This window comes from Ambystoma mexicanum, chromosome 3q (assembly GCF_040938575.1).
Source record: "Ambystoma mexicanum isolate Mex_15411 chromosome 3q, UKY_AmexF1_1, whole genome shotgun sequence".
Lineage (NCBI taxonomy): Eukaryota > Metazoa > Chordata > Amphibia > Caudata > Ambystomatidae > Ambystoma > Ambystoma mexicanum.
Window position 1 is genome coordinate 25145157 of NC_090926.1, and position 15909 is coordinate 25161065.

Genomic DNA, 15909 nt, shown 5'->3' on the forward strand with positions numbered 1-15909 from the left:
CTTCAAAAGCATTCAATAGCCCTGCAATGCTCTCCCCCAACTCTCAAACAATCTAGCTAACAGTGACATAGTAAACTGTTGGCTAAAATGTATTGGCGCGAGAAGAGTAGGAATACCGGATTCATTTTTATGGCAGCATAGAGTTTTAGCGATGGAATAGTAATATTGGTTAGTCCCTCTAACCTTCTTTTGCACCTAGGTGCGTTGCCTCAAGGCTTTCCGAATAGGTGCTCCTCATACAAGTAGATAGGCACAGCAATTGTGGTTTAGTTTGATAAAAGTAGCATGCAATGAAATGGACCTACAGCAGACAACTCCAACGGTCACTTTCCAATTGGAAAAGAAGATTGTTGAGAGAAAGGTATATTGCGACAGTAGAAATGCAAATATGGAGAGGTAAGGAGTTTAGTACAATTAAGCTCACTGTAAATGTAAGGAAGGACACTGGTTTTTTGAACCATAACAGGTGGTTAGGTCTCTAAACATAGTAGCTCTGTGCACTGCATGCAACTGTTGTAACCCTGTTCAGAACAAAGATGCAATGGCAAACGCACACTGATCATGGGCAGCAGAGAGCAGCACCAGATGCTGATTTGCATGTGTCTTGTGCAGTCACCAGCAGTCAAAGTAAGCTCATGGCAGTGTGATTGGCCCAGCCAGGACGCCGAGAAGCATGCCTCTCGTGACAAGCCCTGTAAATGGGGACACTCAAGGATGAGGGGAGCACATACCATTGATAGCTACACTTACATGCAAAGGCAGGGTCACGCATCCGCTCAGACAAAGAAAGTTCACCTGGGCTGTAACATGCACACACAGCTGGGTAGCAATTTGAATGGGTGGACATTTAATCAAAACATGGAACGACCTGCGAGTGCCACTCTAAATGCCTGTAACATTAAGCAAAATGCACCTGCAGGCATCCTATAGGCACTCCTTTATTAAAACACTAATAAGGCAGGTGCAATAATGAACGAGTACGGCGTCCGGGATCATGGTGCAGAAAAGCTTGCTAACAGTTAAACTACAAGTTTCTTTGGAAAGTCTGTCCAGAAAGTAGTCTCTGCTGCACCCCAAACCCTCACCATCCTTGCCTGTACTTCTTACCAAAGAAGAGCGACTCAGCTGGGTTCCCTCAAAGTGACTATGTCAGTGAAAAGATGCTCCTCATACAAGTGGACTGGGAAAAATGTGGGTCTGTTTACATAAAAGTAGCATTCCACGAAATTGAACCAACCTGGAGAGTTCTATAGTTTTCAGCAGACTGTTTCAATTGCCACCCCCAGAACCATAACAGTGATTCCTTAGATACAGTGTGAGAATGATCAGCATTCCACTTCCTGAAGCGGAAGACTGCGTGATTTCTTTCACATTTCAAAAATACCTCAAGAACTGTCTGACTTGCTTATGTACCATTCCCAGATTATTCTTAGTTGAGATGAATGGTTTATCAGAGAAAACAAGGAAACGCTGGGCATCTACATGACTTAAAGAGTTTCAATACGGCCACTCCAATCCTCAAAACATACTTCATCAAGCTATTCTGATCATTTCTTACCTGCACTCAACACTGGTATCCAAATCTTTATTATTAAAATATTGCATTGTTTGGAAGATCTCAACCCTTTGACATTAAGTGACAAAACTACTATCATTGTTCCATCTTTTTCCATCATCTGTGTTCTTCGTGCAACTTGAGTATCCCTGTCACCACCCACACCCCTTGAATATTAAACTTCACAAAACTGAACCTGGCCTATAGGAAGTAGTCCATTCTATCAGAATACTTGCACCCTCCCCAATAACAATACCAATTCCCGTAGCTAACCAAGCACCAGCAGTAGGTCTCTAGATGTTGCTGCACCAGCATCAGCACAACCAAGATTCCATCCATCCTTCCACTGCAGTTTTGTTTCTGGAGGTTAAGTTTAAAATATGTTAGTCCCTTCTTGGATGAGGTTGTGTGATGCCTCTTGCCTTTCCTTTGAATCTTGCTAAGGAAATGTAAAGCCACATCTTATGTCTGGTTTGATTAGCTGCTCAATGATTGATTTAACTGGTCTTTTCAGCAGGGTGCACTGCTCCACATCCTCAAGTAGGGTGATCTACCTTGCTGGACACTGCAGTCGACTGTTCGGTTTTGGTCGCATTCTATGCACTGAGTCAATGGGTATTCCCTAGTCAAAAACTAGGCCAATTATTACCTCAAGATTTCCAAACTGTATATTATTCCTTTCTGGTAGTTTCCCAAAACTGTGTTCCTCAGGTTCCTAAAATCTAATATTTATCTGGGTCCTTTTGCACACAAGCTTTTTGTCTAAACTTTCTCTATCCTGTTTCTCAATTGCACAATGTCCATTTAATTTCTCGAATTCCCTCAGTTAACTAGAACATCAGTTAGATTTCTGTTTCAAACGTCATTTCCATTCCTTTGGCAAGCTTGCCAGACAATTGTTTAACTTTCCTTTCATCAAAAAATTGTCACTTGTCTGTTTCCATGCCATCTTGTTCACCCAATAACGGGATCATTACTGGACTTGGTGTTTCAGCGAATTGCCATCCTGAAAAACTGACATGTTTCCAGCCCTCGAGGCCTGGAGTTGGACAACCTTGAGACAATACATCAATGAATTTTACATTGACCTTCTGAGTTCCACCCATTTGTGCAGTAACACTATCACTGGTTCACCTCGTTTAACCACCCACACATGAATCTTCTAGAGTCCCCTCAATTTGATTTGTTGGCTTTGCTTTTCAGTTTTTGCATGGCACACTTAATCCTTCTTCTCTTCCAATGGTTAGACCCGGTCGTGAAACTTTGACTGGAAGGGGTCATCTTCTTCAAATTAATTTCCTAGAGGCTTGGAAGGAGAGAGTGTGACAGCCTAAGCAAATTGACTGTTTCTGACTGTATCAACTTTATCACCAGCTCTACTTTCTTTCAGCCCCCGAGTATTTCCAACCCTAGTATTTATCACTTCGCCGAACAAACCACTGCAGAGTTACACCCTCCTACCAGCTTTTTCTGTGAGCGTCAACCACATTCTCCACCATCTGAAGTTAGCACTAGTCACTGATCTTACCTCCTTAGCTCACTGTGCTGATTTCCTTGTTTTGCCTATTGCATAGGTATCCTCAAACAAATGCTTCGGGCAAGACACTAAGTGTTACAACCCTTTCCTTACTTTACAGCCAATGTCCTCTTTCCTCTGAGTGTGGATGGACAGCACTAGGTCAACCTCTTGCACTATTTTCATCAAGTCTTCAACCGCGCTGCTATAGCCTTTTCTCTGGGAAGAGAGTATGATATCTTAGTAATGAGTTAATGCATAAAGCCACTCACTGTACTTAATACGGACACAGAAGGCACACTTTTGGTGCTATGCTGTCTGTTGTCTGTGCCTCCGTCAATGTAGGAGTCTAATTAGCAATTCACTTCCCCGCTTGCCATTTTGATCAAAGTATAGGAGCGAAGGCACTGTCAAAGCAGAACAGATTTCTATTTCTAGAAGGTTATTTATCTCCACAAAATGATTTTTCAGAGACTTGAGGAATTTACCAGTGGTGAGGAAAGCCACAATGTTCAGGACTCGGATGAACTCTTCTTATGCGATTCTGCGCAACTGTGCATTATAGCCAGCACCCTATGCTTCACCTCATCCCAGCATGATTTATTTAAGAAACCTGATTGGGATGTGAAATAAGGAGGACCTTTTTGCTGCCTTCCTGAAAGAGGACAAGTTAAAGCCACTGGAGTCATCTAATGTTGGAGGTACAGATACCAATGCAGCAGGCAGTCAGGAAATATTGGGTAGACTGTCACATTGGAGCAATAGTACCATTATACAAAAGAAATTCCCTTGGGCTCTTATGCTTTCCCCAATTACGATTACAAACGCAATAATAATTTGCAAATCAAACAATGTATTGTTACATTGACGAAAACAATGCTTTTTTGATGATCTGCTAACCTCTCAATAGACTAAAAAAACATAACCTTGTCTTGTTGGCTTACATTATGTAACAGCCCATTATTCCACCAATCTCAGTTGATTAAAGTAGCAAAGTCAACATATGTTGAGAGATCGACCCCCAAATACTGAATTTCACAATAAATGCTGATGCAGTGCCGAAATCACTACTGCTGCTCAGAAGTCCATCAACGCCGTTTTCACTTCCTAGAAAGGTTCTCTTCGGTGCCTCCTCCACATATTGTTGCTATAGAAGTTGGCATTATGTGGTGTTCATCCTTGAGCTGTCAAAGACAGGGTCCTCATTGATCAAGCAACTGCTGCACAAACCAAAAGAGAGAAGGGAAAGAATAAAGTTAACTTATGAACTGTTATAAGCCATAATCTTTGTACAAGTACTTCCTATTTGTATAGATTATAAAAGAAGGTCTGACTTCTTTGATCACATAGGAGCCTAATTTTGTCAAATTTTCGAGCTAGCAGAAGTATGCAGACAGAAGTTAGGCATCATGGAGTAATATTGAAAAAGGTGAAGGAGAATTGACTTATCTGTAATATTAATTTTCTAGTGAGCATGGTGCCAGAATTCAAAATCCTACAATATTTATCTGTTACTAGGCTGTATTCCACAACATATAATGCTGAAATAAATTACAAAAGTATACTGAATACAAAATATTTAAACTCTTCCAAATCATAATAGGCAAGAATGTGCTACAACTGCCTGGATAACGGGGCTTAGTTTCTTTAATGTCAGTCCGCTGTCTAGCTATTCCTAGACTGCACATAATCATGAAAGTCAGAGAAGTTCTTTTTTTAAGGTCACATGCATGTGCAATATTTGGGTTTAACAATGGGTGCTTAGGTGTGGATATAGAAAGCATGACTTGTGAGTCTGAGTCCCATAACCTGATGAATAACTTGCAGTAACCTAATTCTCCTGCCAGATTTCCGATATTTTTAAGCTTTACAATATTTTTTATAGTAGCCCTAGAGGAAAGAATATCACAGTGATCCTACATGAAGTGATTTCTTTTTTTTGCTTTTAGTGATTTATTATGGTTGAACAAAGCCAAAGAGCACATGAATGTTTCACATAGCAGACAGACATTCTGTCTAATGATTGATCTAAATCTTGACCAAAAAAAGAACAAAAAGTAGAAACCAGAACAGCAACTCGCATATGAATAATCGCCAAATCTATGCCGTACTCCCTGAAACCTAATCTCCCTGCCACATTGTCAGCAAACAGCTCTTTCAATAGCATATGTACTAATGCCATTATTGTTAGGGAGAATTCTCACCCAAGTGCTAAATTCCCTCTACCTTAGAGCCCTCCACCTCTTTTGCTATATTTTGGGACTTTGAACTTTTCATTTTCAATGTGTTTTCTGTGGATATGGTGTTTTTAGACAAACTCCAAAGGCATCATCATTTTCTTGTGTGTCACACAGCACCTTCAGTGCAGTGGCTGTCGTGAGGTATAAAGTGCCACCTTTGCCAATTAGGGCTTTAGACGACTGCATTAGCAGCTGAAAAACCAATAGTTTATTCAAAGTATGTGCTAAATGCTGAAAGTGAAGTATGGTAGCGCCTCATTACACTTTAGTGAGCTACAAGGAATATGCTGGCTTAGTAGGACTTGTATTGGAGTGTTTGGAGCATTATGGCACTTATATAGCGCTTAGATATCCAATCTTTGAAGCGCTATGGACACTAAGCTATGAGTGCAGGCCTGGTAGAGCTTGCTCACTTGCTCACATGGGGCTAATTGATCTCGGCTTCTCTTAAAATATTCTGTTTCTTGCAACTGTAGTTCTGCATATCTTCGTAAACAAATCCTCTTTCCCTGATAAGGCCTGGCACGGCCTTGCCCACACGCTGATAAGACACATTCCAGTGCTTTCGCAGATAGGACTCCAAGCGAGGGGTACAAGCACGGATCATCTCAGAGAGAGCTGGGTTTTTCCATGGGCAAACCTATATTTTGCACAGGGAAAGTTCTGGAACTGTGCGTCATGCTGATTGACGGCACGAGAGCACAAAAGGTGCACGCACACAGAAGTGGGGGGAGATTTATCTGCAGACCGACTGTGTGCCCGGAACTGGCTCTTTGCGGCACCTGGCGGCGCCGTTATCTGAGCGGGGCTGGCAAAAGTTAGCTTAAGATGACCAATGGTCTCCAGCGCTGATTAATGATACCATTTCTACGGGCGTAAGACTGTATTTCTCTAAGTTTTGTGTTTCTCTACGTTTTGTGATTCCTCTAATGAGTTTTGTACTCTTCTACCACATTGCTGCTCAATTTACTGTTTCTATTATATTATGCTTTTTGTCTAATAAATGCTACATTTATACCAACGGTGTCATTTCACTAGCATGAGTTCACTGTCTGGCACGATAGGACCTGTATTTTGGGCTGAGTTGGGTGATTCATGCTAATAAGGGCTGGTCCCGAGGAAGATTTTCCCCTTTTCAAGACATTTGGTGGCAAGCTTTGGTGGGATCGTGCAGAGCCGTGCCTTGCTATGAAATGACAATTGTGTGAGAGAACACAGTGCAGATTTAGGAGCAGGCTGTCACATTTCCTTGGTCATCTCACTGCAGCTCTGAGACGTCAAAAATGACAGCACTTGTGTCGGCCTGCCGCGGCCGATAGCTTGTGTGGTTACGATTTTCCCCTTCAGTAAATCAGTTGTGGCTGACTTACTGCTTGGGAATGAAGCCAGGGAGCAGAAAGCAATGAGCAAGCGGGAAATGGTTTGTTCAAAGTGCTCCGATGAATGGTGAAGAAGGATTTATATTCAATTAGGGAAGAATTTTTTCATGCAGTTTCCCTTGACAAAGTTGTAATTTGGATTGCAAAGTGAGACGAAAGTTCTCGCTCTATTTTGGCATGAGGGCAGAGAAAAAAAAAAGGTTGCAAGTATTTGACATGCAAATTGTGAATAGTGATTTAAACATTGTGATTCAGCCCCAATGTGCTAGCGAGTGGGGGTACTGTAATGTAAGGAGGCGAAAGTTCGCCTTTTTAAATTTATTTTTTCGAAGTATTAACATTCCTCAAGATAACGTGAGAATGAGTCGAGGTTAGCAGAAAGAGTAACTGTTGAAAGATTTGAAGTCATTTTTGTCAAATGTAAATTCCATGAGCTGGTGGTGCATTCTGTTTAAGGGAACACACTAAATTGCCTGCATTGCATTTTAGCTGTGCCGAGTTTACAATGGGTGAAAGACTCACAAAAAAAGTGAGTGAATGGCATTGGCATTTGAATTTTGATTTGTGCATTGATTTAAAATTGCAAAATCAATTTGCAATGGTTTGGGGGAGAAAGAAAATGTATATGTTCTAAATTGCCCCAAGAGTATGTGAATGTTCCCACGCTATGCCATGGATTTGCTGCTAAAGACAAAGTAATGTTGCTATTAAGTGATGTATGTTTTGGAAATTATTGTGACATGTTGACTGTGATACATGGTGAAAAAGTTGTTGACAAATGAACAGCCCACAAGCAATACAGAGTGTGGGTTATTCATGCAGGAATCGTGCAGGGAGCTGCACTAAAAATGACATTTTTAAATGCACTATGATTTGGCGCTGTAAAGGAAATAATTGGTTTTGGTTTGGCAATGGTCCAACATATTGAAAAATCCGTGCGTGATAAGACAGCACAAAGCTTCAGTGGGTTGAGGGTTCTTTTGAAAGATCGCACATTGCATTGGAGTGAGTTTGTGAAGCCAAACTACAAGGTTATGAGGAAAGAATATGCTTTTAAATGGGACATTGATCAGCAGCCTGCCTTCAAACAGGCTAAAAAACGCTTTGCAGAATTACATGGAGTTGAATCTGATGACAAAAAAAGTGCCTATTTTGAAAATGAGAGTCCATGTCGGCTTGCTGTGCAGAGCTTGTGGCTTGAAGATAACTTGCACAGACATTCCTGTCATGGGCTGGCTGCGTGAAATGACTGTGGGAGGAAGGCAGAAAAGCAAAGAATGCCACTCCTGTCCAGTAAAATGGTGTTTTCAACAGCGCACAGAGGCTGGCAGATATGGGAGCTTTTATGAGTTGCTGGTCCAGCGCAGAAAACAGTTATCTGGATGATCTGTCTGAAACAAGTGCCTTCCATTGAAGCCGCCCCAGCTTATGAGTTATAGGCCTAAGAGCAAAGAGACAAGCTTGCCGCGTGCGTATGGGCTGCCATGTGCACAGGAAAGATAAACAATGACCAGCAGTCGCATTCCATCGCCTGTAAGAGACAATGTCAATGAGCAAAGAAAGAGGTGGGGCGCAAGCCAGAATGCTGAAACTGAACTGAAGTGCGTGAGAAGATGAAAAAAGAGCACTATCTACCTTAAACATGCCGATGTACGCATGCTTTCTGACACTGGCATGCAATAACAGAGCTTATCAGAGGCAAGGGATTTGCCCAGTATCAACACTGGAAGAAAAAGAATTGCTGCATGCAAATGGCAGACTGGGCTCATCGCGCATCTGAACATTTGGGGAAACTGTGCACCTATGAATGGGCTAAGAAAAGACAGCTGTCCATTTCAAGAGACATTGCCGTGCAAGCTGCATACCAGTGCCCTATGTGGTGTGAAGTAAAGTGCTGTACACTGGAGAAGAAACCTCTAGGCGCTTTAAGAAGTGAAAATACACAGCCAGCAAAATGCAAGCTACATTGCCAGGGCTGGAGAAACTGACAAAGACATTATGGCATTCCAGATGGAAGCAAAACTGACAAAGGTAGCCGTTTTGCAAGAAACATGTAGAACTGAGTATAACATGAACACTGCACATTAGCCATGATCCAGAAGCCTCACGGCTTAGTGCAAGAATGAATGATGTGTTGAAGCAAATAAAGAACATGATTCAGACTATCGCTCTCAAGGGATGGCCCAAGAAATCAGCAGACACCTTTTGGGAAACTGACAAGTGGAAAACCAGAAGCTTTAAAGACACTGGCTGTATTGGAGAACTGGAAAAAATAAACGAAGCTGCTTGTGCAACTGCAGGCGGTATTACACTGAAAGACTTTACCTTTGAAATATGGAGTGATGCCAGCAGGGCAACCTAAATTAAGATCATGAAACACTGAAAGAAGTTGGCGCTTGGCGCCTGGCATTCGTGATCGCTTTGGTGACAAAGAAAAGCATTGATCCATTGAGAAGTGTGACTTGGGTACTTATTATATTGCTTTTGTAAAATCACAGATCAATCTGAGGTACCACTGACCAACTATGTTCGCATTGAACAAATGAGTTTGTGATTATGCAGTTACACCCTGTATGGTTGAGTGCAAATAAGCCCCCAGTAACACACAGGAGGGTGACAAATAATTGTGGTATCAATGATAAATTGTGTAGTTACCTGATGAGACTTCTGAAGGCGGGGGTGGTGTTAAGAGAAGGGGTGGATAACACTGATATTGTACTTTTGATGAAATCCTAACATTTCTACTTGTATTTTGCCTAGGCAAAAAACCAAGACAGTAGAGTGCCATGATCAGGGTAGACGTGTGCAATTTGCGGGTGATTCTGATCAGTCAAGCAGACGCATTCTCAGAGAAAGCGGGTCACTGCGGGGTGCTATGTGAACTTTGAACCTGTCCTGCACCGCACTCAATGCTGCTAACGTGCGTGACGCGTGAGGACATTTGTTCTGCAATCTGTGAGAAGTGTCCAACAAAGTAATAACTTTTCCAGAACTGTCACGGTGCGGACTTGGGATATTGTCAAACATTTGATGCTGCACATTCAAATGATTCAGTTGACAGTTGTAATAACCTGGTTGATATGTTTTGACTTTCTTGTTTAAAGGACTGTGGACAATGGGTTGTGGACTGACATCATGCACCACAAACCGCTGTGGGAAACAGCACTTGAAAAAAAATGGTTTTTAAATGCATTTTGAGATGAATCTGTGAAAAACGAAATGTTTTGCTCTTTCAACAGAATTGCTTTAACCAGAGTTTTTTTTTGAAAATTACTACGTTGCACGTAGCCGAGAGAGTGTTTATGAATTGTGGGGGCAGCAGAGTTATGCGAGCAGGAGCATAATATATTTTGAGATAAAAGGAGTGCGCACACCAAAGTTAGATGTGCGTATGTTAAGGTTCTTGATTTGAAGAAATGCTGCCAAGTATATGAGCTCTAATTTGAGATGGTAACATTTGAAACACGAGGATACTTTTACAACCAGCCTTAAGGCGGGTAAATGAAACCATGACTGACTTGATACTATGACACATTGTGTGAACACGGTTTTTGCCAACCAACAAGTTTCATGTTTCTGTGGGGACGGCTGTCTCCAGCACACTGATGCAAAGAGTCACATTTTGATTGTAGACATTAAGAGTAATTCATTTGATTTTTTCTTTTGATTGCTAGTGCAATATTGAGTTTCGATGCCAATTAGTAGAATTGTTTTTATTTAGAAAAGCCTGGTGCCCATGTGTTCATCTTGCTCATGAAATTAGATGGTTTTTGGTTGGTTTCCACATACATGGGGGAAGTGTCTAATCAAACAGCCCATGGTCACGTTTGAATGCCCTGGGATCAGGGGGGTGGGTAGGCCCTTAGAGTGGAAGGATGCCAGGTTTAGAGTTGGTACCATACATAAATGCAATAGCGCATTGTAGATTAGACTACACCAGATTGCCTTGATATTTTAACTGCATGCTGCTTTTTAACTGACGATCAGTTTTATGATAATTGTTTAGGTATTTTTGTGTAGGCCAGGTTTTGGCTAGGGTAAATGTCCCTGTTCACTTTGTGTACATTTTTGTTTAGGTAGTGTTTTTATTAACCTTGCATGCCACGCTGACTAACTGCTAGAAGATAGTTTGCTTAAACCTTTTGCAAAGCCCCCAGGTCTTTAACTACCTCATTTATCACTACATACCATGTTGATGGGTATTAGCCAGCATTGTCGCCCACACTTTGAAAAGGGGTGGAATGTCGTGAGATACAAAGTGCCAAATTCGCCAATTAGGGCTTTAGACGACTGCATTAGCAGCTGAAAAACCAATAGTTTATTCAAACTATGTGCTAAATGCTGAAAGTAATGTATGGTAGCGCCTCCATTACGCTTTAGTGAGCTACAAGTAATATGCAGGACTAGTAGGGGTGGTAGATCACATCATGCATTGTGCATAGACAGGCAGGGAGGAGGCCCCAGTGTAGTAGCCAATAGAGACTTGTATTGGAGTGTTTGGAGCATTCTGTTTCTTGCAACTGTAGCTCTGCATAGCTTCGTAAACAAATCCTCTTTGCCTGAGAAGGCCTGGTACGGCCTTGCCCACACACTGATAAGACACATTCCAGTGCTTTCGCAGACAGGACTCCAAGTGAGGGGTGCGAGCATGGAGCATCTCAAAGAGAGCTGGGTTTTTCCATGGGCAAACCTATATTTTGCACAGGGAAAGTTCTGGAACTGTGCGTCATGTTGATTGACGGCACGAGAGCACAAAAAGTGCACGCACCCAGAACTGGGGGGAGATTCATCCGCGGACCAAGTGTGTGCCCGGAACAGGCTCTTTGCGGCACCTGGCAGTGCTGTTATCTGAGGGGGGCTGGCAACAGTTAGTTTAAGATGACCAGGGTCTCCAGCTGATTAATGATACCATCTCTAGGGGCGTAAGACTGTTTCTAAGTTTTGTGTTTCTCTACAATTTGTGATTCTTCCAATGAGTTTTGTACTCTTCTACCACATTGCTGCTAAATTTACTGTTTCTATTATATTATGCTTTTTGTCTAATAAATGCTACATTTATACTAACGGTGTAATTTCACTAGCATGAGTTCACTGCTTGGCACGATAGGACCTGTATTTTGGGCTGAATTGGGCGATTCATGCTAATAAGGGCTGGTCCCGAGTAAGATTTTCCCTTTTTCAAGACATTGGCACAGGGATGTCTTTCAGACTTCCCAAGGTTTAAATACCTTCTCTGGGACTGACTACTGTCTTCCAGAGCATGTAAAGTTAAATTGACTTTACCAGTCTTTTTAACTGTACAGACCCAGCACACACTATCTTCCTATAGAGTGCTGGAAGGGTTGCCTAGCATCCCCTATGTCTAAACACTCATTTAACAGTCAAATGTTACCCTTTTCTACTTGAAATGGCTGTTGGCAGTGGTTTTTAACAAACTACCATGATTTTTCCCGACCGTGAACACCGGTAGCTACAAATCGGGTCAGCCATGTTTTTCAATATGGCGCCCAAGACCCATCTGTAAAAACAGACTCCAGTCGACTTTTTTCGCTGTTTCTTTTAGTAAGGTCCTTGGTGTGTTTAACTCTGCGCGCCAAACCAGGTTTGTTTATTTGTTTGTTTTGTTTTTATTACTTATATTGCGCACCAGACCCAGGGGTAACCGGGCGCATTTTATAAGACAGCTCGAAGCTTAGTTACAAGATCACATGGCAAATAGAGCACCAAGAATAATATACAACAAAATAAACAGGAATATACAGCAAGTATAAAGTGTAAAAGCATGTATTTACAGTCCTAAACAGATTGGTCCCTTTGTTTGTTGGCCTTTGGCGGGCTTCAGTGCTGAAGCCCTACTCTGGCGCCTGAGTGTCTGGAGTGGACAGGATGTGAACGACGTGCCCGAAACTCCCTGTGCTTAGTCTCCTAGGAGACCTGAATGCACTCTGGCGTGATTGGCCGGTTGGCTGTTCGGCAAGGACAACCACCCTGCTGTGTGAGTGACAGCCAGGCTGGAATGAACGGGGGAAAACTGTTTAAAAGCAGGCCTCTGGGACTTGGAAAGCAGAGTTGACCACTGGAACGAGAGAACAGAAAACGAGCTGAAGGAAGACGACTGCTGCAACTCCTGGTCCACCGGTGAAGCCCTGCTGCAGGTGCGAATTGCCTGAAACTCCGTTGACAGAGAAGCCCTTCAAGGTTGACTTCTTCCCTTGAGTTTGGTGGGAACAACCAACTCGCAAGTCACCTGGACACTGTCTCTATACTGGTCGAATTTTCTTCACAGTGCTTTTGCAAACCGGAGAGCCAGTGAGGAGGATACCAGCTTGTGGTCTTTACGGCACTCACACCTTAAACCAACGTTTTGCCAAGCTTGTGGCCTTTTCCCTGGCCAGTGCAGGAACCTCCTGACATCCTCTTTCTTGTCCCCACAACTGAAGCACAGGAACAGCGAGATCTGCAGGAACTTCCAGGAACAACTGTCTCAGCTACAGCTCTTCTTCACTAAAAAGGTACTGCGCAATCGCGGTCAGGAAATCCTTTCTGTCGCGGTGAAAGTTTGTGAAACTTTCCCAACTTTGAAGGCTTTTCCTTCCCTAAAACGACATCTAACCTTTCATCTGACCAACTACTTCTAAAAACCGTGGCAAACACTTAACCGTTTTCTACCAGAACTGTGCTATCCTATCCAAGACTCTGAACCATTGACTTTGGCCCAGGCCTATCGAATTGAATTGCTGGTTGTAATGAACCGAAACTATATGCCCTACCTCAGAAAGTATTTGTGCTTTGATTCTTTTAACTTTGTCTTTTTCCCCCTTTGTAAAGTAACTGAAGTGACATTTTGCTCCCACTTCAGGGGAGCTGAACTTGTTCAGAAACTGATTGTGTATTGTAGTATATTAGATTGTGATATTGAGCTGCTCTTGCTAGTGGAATGTTTTCCAACTGACTGCGTAAATAAATGTATATTCTTTTACCAAGAAACCTTGAGTAGGTGTTTGTTTGATCCACTGTGATTGCTAGTCCTTTGTGTAACCTCTTGTACTGCTCACTTTACTCTTGAGATAAGTCTGGCTGCTCAGCTACTGCTACCACATTACTGTGTAGTACAGGCTTGTACCACAGGTGTAAATGTACTTACACTAGTGGTGTTAATTATGTGTAGTGTTCCCAAAGGGTACTGCATGTGATTCTGCCTAACAATTATCAATGCAGTCTCCCACATCCAGGGCATTTCCACTTCCTCAATACCTCTTTTTCTTTCATGGTCACCCTCCTTAGTCAGGCCACATTTAACACTATGTAGCCGAGACATTGGACTAACCTCTTCAGTTTTAACCTGTCCTAGATCTCCTTCTCTTCATATGCTATATGGGTTTTTAATCAATGCTCAATCTCTAGATAGTTGCCGTTTAGGTGTGTTTGTTCTATTACTTGCACATGACACTGATATAGGCTCTATCACGGAAACATGGATCTCTGACAGCTCTGCCCCTGACCTTATTGAAGACCTGCATCCAGACTATGGATCATCCATGCTGATCGAATGGCAACCTACCTTGGTGGAGGAGTCGCTTTTTTACATAAGCAACATCTACAATGCGCTTGCATAACCATCTCGTCTTGTAGGGGGATAGAATATCTGCTAGTTTCTTTTCCCCCCCCACCCAGAAACTATATGTATTGACCATATATCGTCCACCAAGTACTGATCCTCAGTTTGTAGAGACTTTTGCAGACTGGATGGCGGATTTGCAGCTGAAATACCCTTCCCTTTATGTTACGGGAGATTTTAACTTTTGGCCTGACGATCATTCTGATCTTCATGGCCATAGATTAGTTGGCTCATTGGCAGACCAGCAGCTGTTCCAACATGTGACTGGAAACACACACTAAGGGCCACATGCTTGACCTCATCTTTGCTACAGGGAAGTCAGTTATTGTGCATGCCTGCCTACCGGTGGTGTGGTTTGACCACTCTTAGAGCCTTTTACAATAACTCTATCCTCACTTCCTCTATTGGATAGTTAGGCAAACAACCTAAGATGCTCCTGTCGGAAAGTGGATACTATAACTCTTTCCTCATTAATCTAGTCTTACTTTGATGGTCTGTGCTTAGTCCAGACTCAATCCATCCTAGAAGAAGCTTTTGCAGCTGGAGCCGATGAGCTGGTCCCCCTCAAAATAGGAAATTCCAGACAGAAAAAATCTGCATCCTAGTTCATGGACTCTACGCTCTTCTAGACCTTTTTATAGATGGGTTGAGAGAGTCTGGCACTCTTGAGTATCGTGACGAGGACAGAATTGTGATGAAGTATCGCCTACAATATCAGAGAAATTAAAGCAACTTTTTCGGCTAGGATTTCACGAGCTCAAAATCAGTCCAAAGAGATGTTCTCAGTAGTGAGAGAACTTTCTTCTTCTAGCATGATGTCTTCCAATGTGCTTCCTTCGCAGACTCTTTGTGACACTCTCACACTTTTTTGTGTGAGAAGATTATGAACATTCAGATAGATATTCCGATACAGACTGCGGCAACACCAGCACCTGTTATTTCATTGCCATCTCTTGGTCTTTCGACCAATCAGGCAACTGTCTCGACATTTGGCCCTGTCACTAATGATCAGATTCACAAAATCATTCTTCAGTTGAAATCTTGCTCACCATTTGATCCTATTCAGCTGGATGTTCTTAAGAATGTCAGTGGCGTGATTTCACCCTTGATCATGTTAACTGTTATTTTTTCTTTTTTGCTTGGGAAAATTCCCTCTACTTTGAAACATGACATAGTGACACTGTTGCTAAAGAAGCCAACTCTTGACTCTACGCTCCCATTCAACTTCTGCCCCATTTCCCTCCTCAAATTCCTTATGAAAGTGATGGAGGCTGTTGTGACACCACAACTACATACTTTCTTCGAGGAAGCTGCAGTCCTACATCCCCACCAATCAGGCTTCCGTCCCCTGATGGGAACGGAGGCAGTGTTGGTGTCGGTGATCAATGATTTGGCTAGAAAGAGGCCAGGATGAGGTGGGCGTTCTTATTCTAGTAGACCTCTACGCAGCGTCCAACACTATTGATCATACTACCTTGTATCAGCGCTTCAAGGAGGTCGAAATTACTGGTGCAGCACTGGAGTGGTTTACATCTTATTAGCCTGCTCCCAAATGTTATCTCTTGCCCTGTTCAGATCAGCTCCTGTGACCCTGTCTTGTG

At 42.5% G+C, this 15909-nt stretch overlaps 1 protein-coding gene across 1 annotated transcript in view; it reads right to left on the reverse strand.

The window, feature by feature from the left end:
- Positions 1 to 3904: 3904 nt before the first annotated feature.
- LOC138582041 (putative nuclease HARBI1) overlaps positions 3905 to 15909 on the reverse strand; it is a 243138-nt gene continuing 231133 nt past the window's right edge. The window contains exon 4 of the mRNA XM_069652972.1: positions 3905 to 4291. Coding sequence (XP_069509073.1) covers positions 4281 to 4291 — 11 coding nt within the window. The 3' untranslated portion in view covers positions 3905 to 4280. The remainder of the gene's footprint in view (positions 4292 to 15909) is intronic.